This window comes from Hipposideros armiger, unplaced genomic scaffold (genome assembly GCF_001890085.2).
Source record: "Hipposideros armiger isolate ML-2016 unplaced genomic scaffold, ASM189008v1 scaffold_1, whole genome shotgun sequence".
NCBI classification, from domain to species: Eukaryota; Metazoa; Chordata; class Mammalia; order Chiroptera; family Hipposideridae; genus Hipposideros; species Hipposideros armiger.
In genome coordinates this window covers 4963061-4967506 of record NW_017731351.1, presented here as the reverse complement: position 1 = coordinate 4967506, position 4446 = coordinate 4963061, and the positions used below count along the sequence as shown (strand labels likewise).

Below are 4446 nucleotides of genomic sequence, written 5' to 3'. Positions count from 1 at the left end.
CTCTCTCTCTCTCTCTCTCTCACTAACCTTCAGTGCAAAGTACATGTGCATCTTTGGGAAACAAACTGCCAGCTAAGAACTACTTGTTGTATAGGAGGAAAAAGTATATGGCAGGATGACTAATTACAACAGCAGTTAGAGGCCAGTATGAAATATCAGTTTGCCTCCTCCTTTTACAATGAGCAGAGGGGTGATATGCAAAAAATTATTTTCAAAATATCATGTGTTTTTAGTTTTAACACATTTTGAATCTGGAACCACTCTGAAAAGCAACTTAATCAAATCACTTCTTAGACCAATCCATTTACTATGGAAAAATGCTTAATTGAGGTTAGGAAAATCATTTTTTTTGTATCACTTACTGAAAGTATTAAAATGATGTCCAATTTTCATGATTTTATAAATATCCCGTATTTCAAAATATCACTCAACTTTTCATTTATTTGATAGCAGATTTTCTTTAAATTTTCAATGGCCAGTGGTCTCTTTCAAAAAGAACTTTTCTTTTTAAAGAAATTATAATACTAAAGACAAAAAAAATAGTAGATTCTATACTGAGAGTTCCTCTCATTTTGGCACCATGTATAGTTCGCCCTTTCTGAAAATGCAGCCCAGTTTCCAGGCAGCTAATGTTCTTCTCCACTATAAGAACAAACATCCCTTACCGATTACAGAAAGTAAATAAGTAACTGGCATAAATCTGAAAAATAATTTGTTTTTGCAGTGCTTCAAATTATGTTATTAAACAAGTAAAAGATATACTTTTAATCCTTATCCTCTACAATACAAACCTTAAATTTTGTTTCCTTCAATATTCAAATAAACAGGTTTATTCACAACCACAGATCATCCCCAACTTTACAGCAGTACTACAGGTAACCCACAAATTAAAAAAACAAACCTAAAAACATGTAAAAAACAATTTAATTTTTTGCATGGAAACTGGAACACCATAACATTCTTATCGTTACCTTTTAAACGCTTCAGCTGGGTTCCTCTCACATTCCCCAGGCTGTAAGAGGCTTTGGATTGCCGGATCCCTTAGCTTGTCCTCATATCCTTGGAGTAGTCCGCTGTGGCATATCTGGGAGACTAGACCTCTGATAAACCCTCCAACACACAGAGTATCAGAGTCCTGGGCTTTGCAGAAATGAAAGGCCAGAGCCTGGCGATGTAAACCTCTCTGCAAGCTGGTAGGTGAACTTGGCCACAAGAGCTCTGTACATAGGGCTGTCTTGCCACTGCCAGGCCCTCCTACCAACAACACACCCCAGGCAGCTCCTTTTCCAGAGACAACACTAGCATTATTCCCAGAATTCATTAAAAGGGGTGGTGTGCTGACAGCACTGTTGCAGCAGTTAGTTTTCTCCTGGAGGCAATGCTGAAGCTTGTGGAAAACCCACTCCCTACAGTAAAACTGCTTCCCCTGCAGTAAACTTGTTTGAGCCATTTTGCAGACTTTCTCTTCCCAAGGATTAATCATAATAGGATTGTTATCTTCAGCATTTGCTAGAATCCGGGATACATCAACACAGGTCTTTACATCCATTAGGACGAAACTTGCATTTCAATGAGAGTAACTAGTTATAGTAAAATTCAACAGCCACAGAGTCCCTTTGTCAGTAGAATGTGCATGACTTTATTTGGCTCTTTAGTCTTGATTATCAGCAGAGAATGTATTATTAATTTAATTGTTGAACTGGTAGAAAGTTGCCTGGTTCCAAAGCTTGGTAACAGTTTTCCTATATCTTGATGGGTCACATAACGCCATGGTTACAACCGGAGTTTATGTGATTGTTGATGTTTCAAGTATGCAGGTGAGACAATACATCTGGAAAACTAAAGAGAAAGCCCAATCTTTCAATTTGTACAGAATACTTCTCCAGATTCCAAGTGTTGATTCAGTATCTGAAAATCAGATGCAGAAAAGGTGTCCATTATTCTAAATGCCATTAAAGAGATTACATTTATACGGTAGGTAGGTTGAAGGATAGTCATTCAAACTACTAGACCCTGCCACTTTGAGGCATATGGGCAACTGTCAGGGAGGGAACTGTTTCAGGTGGCAGAAATGACAGACCCCTGTCAACATTTCTTAATTCAAAGCATTCATAAAATGCATTTTTCAGAAGCTAGATTCTTAATGAACCTGTTCACAGGCTTCTCCTTGTAAGATGTTCTGGTAATCAACAATTTCCCCAAGTAACTAAAATCAAACAAAAATACCTTAGTGCAAAATACCATATGTTAAAAGCTTACTTATCAAAGGATACAATATACCAGTTAATCTCAAAAATCCACATACTTCATCTTTGGTACTTTCAAAAGTTTGACAATTACCCCAAAATCATGATTACATTTTCCTTTCTGTATTTTTTTTGCCTCTATGGTTATACCTCCAAAACAGCTACATTTTAATCAAGTGACCCTGGATTTTAAACTCCTCACTGTTGAAGTGGGGGGAAAGGTCTATGTGCACACACAGTGACATCCTTAGGTCAAGCCAGAAAGGTCTTTCCACTAGCTTGGTAGGATAGCGTCAGCTGTGGAAGCTCTGTTCACTTGCACAGTCCAGCCAGTCAAGAATTCTGTTTACTCAACTAACCACACTTCTTTGTTGACAGTTTGCAAAATCTAGGGGATGATTTCCGAGGGGAGGCTGGATGGCAATGGGTTAAAACCCAAAGAGGGTAAGGGGAATGACTTCAACGAACGATAAATCCAAGCATAACTACAACGCGAATCCTGTCCTGCTCTGCTCACAAGATAAAGATGAGGAGCGCAATCTACTCCTGTGGACCGAGCAAAGGCTGCCGGGGAGAATTCCTTCCGACGCAGAAAAGGGATAAGGAGTAGAGTGCTTCAGCGCTGGCGGGTGTTTGCCTCCAGTTCCGGCCTCTGGCTTCAGCTGATAGACAAAAGGAACTCCGGGATTCCCAGCGACAGAACCACCTCCGTTTGTGCAGCCCCAAGGAGCCACAGGGGGGCCACCTCACAGAGGCCACAGACGAGGTGCAACCTCCACACCGAGGTCTTCCCTAGCAGAGGCTGGGAACGCCTCAACACCCCGCCCCACCCCGAGATTGGGGTGTGTCTTCTGAAGGGGGAGGGGTGCCCGACGTCCTTGCCAATCCCTGCTGAGGGGTCGCCTCCGGATCAGTGTCCGGCTCTGCGCCCCCAGCCCGCGCGCCTAACCCGCTCCCGCCCCCGCCCGGGCCTTGGCGGAGCAAGCGGAGAAGTGGGGTCTGGGCTCCCAGCCTGGGAAGGGTTTGTGCATGGGTCAGGTCCGCGCCGCGGCCGCAGCCCCCGAGCTCCCACCGCTGACGCCCCTCGGTTACCTCGGCCCCAGCCGCCGCGGTGGCTGCCGCGGACTCACAGCCTCAGACACTTGCTTCACTGGGACGCCGCCGTCACCAGCGCTCCCGGGACTCCAGTTGCAGCCGCCTCCTGCGCCTGGCCTGGGGCGCGATCCCAGCTCCAGATCCTCCTCTTGGCTCCTGGCAACTGCCAGCTCCAGCTGCCCCGGCAGCCCGGGTCGTGCTCCTCCCAACCCCCACGGGCCAACTGCCGCCGCCGCCGCTTGGGCAGTGACTGTCTTAGGCAGCCTGGGACCAGCCGGCTCCGCCCCGCCCCACTCCGCAGCTCCGCCCCACCCGTGGCCCCGCCCGCTGGCCCAGGCCCCGCCCCCACCAGACCGGCAGTCTTTCTTTGCCGCCGGCTCCGCCCCCTTTCCGCCCCTCCCCCACAGTGCGGGTAGGCACCACCCGTGCCTGGGCGTGTGCGCTTGCCTGGGACCCGCTGCTGTCTCTGCGGGGAGACCTTTCCGCGGGCGGCTTTGAGGCCCCTCCTTTCTCCGTGTGGGGGAGCAGAAGGGGGCGGAGGCTGCGTTCTCACGTCCCCGAGCTCACGCGAGTCGCTGCTCCCACCCACCCCGTCACTGCTCGGCCCTGAGCCTTCCTTTGTCTTCCAGGCCGAAGGGACTCGCTGGCTTTTGGGGCCATATATCCGCTCATAGAAGGGCAGCTTGTTGGAGAGAGTTACCCCTCGCGTTTCCCTTAACCCCTTTGACCCAAAGGGCCTCTCCACACCCGTTCTGCTCAGTCGTCTGGGTCCCCATTTAATCCATTAAATTCCTGTAATGCTTTTACTTTCTCAAACTGGGACTAAGAGAAGTAAGGAGAGGACTGGGAAGAATGTTGTAAAAATAAAAATAGAAGGGGTATAGGGTGACGTTCACACCTGCCTCATGAAAAGGATATGGACTCCACCAGATGGAGGTTGAAAGTAGTCATGATTGAGTCTCTGACCCCTGCCCTTCGGGACAGTTGGATGACCTGCAGGGGGCACAATTGGGGGAAAAGTCCATGGTGGAGGTCAGAGTGTAGAGTCAGATGCACTGCCCTGCGGGGCCTGACCACAGGCAATTACTGTTGAATTAGTCCAGTT

The 4446-nt window shown here is 47.8% G+C and overlaps 1 protein-coding gene across 1 annotated transcript in view; it reads right to left on the bottom strand.

Annotated features, from left to right (window-relative positions):
- Positions 1 to 3598, bottom strand: part of ANKRD50 (ankyrin repeat domain 50) — a 37787-nt gene extending 34189 nt beyond the window's left edge. The window contains exons 1-2 of the mRNA XM_019665798.1: positions 3339 to 3598; positions 972 to 1908 (exon numbers count right to left, since the gene is read on the bottom strand). Of these exons, the coding sequence (XP_019521343.1) occupies positions 972 to 1549 (578 nt within the window). The 5' untranslated portion in view covers positions 1550 to 1908; positions 3339 to 3598. The remainder of the gene's footprint in view (positions 1 to 971; positions 1909 to 3338) is intronic.
- Between the last annotated feature and the right edge of the window lie 848 nt (positions 3599 to 4446).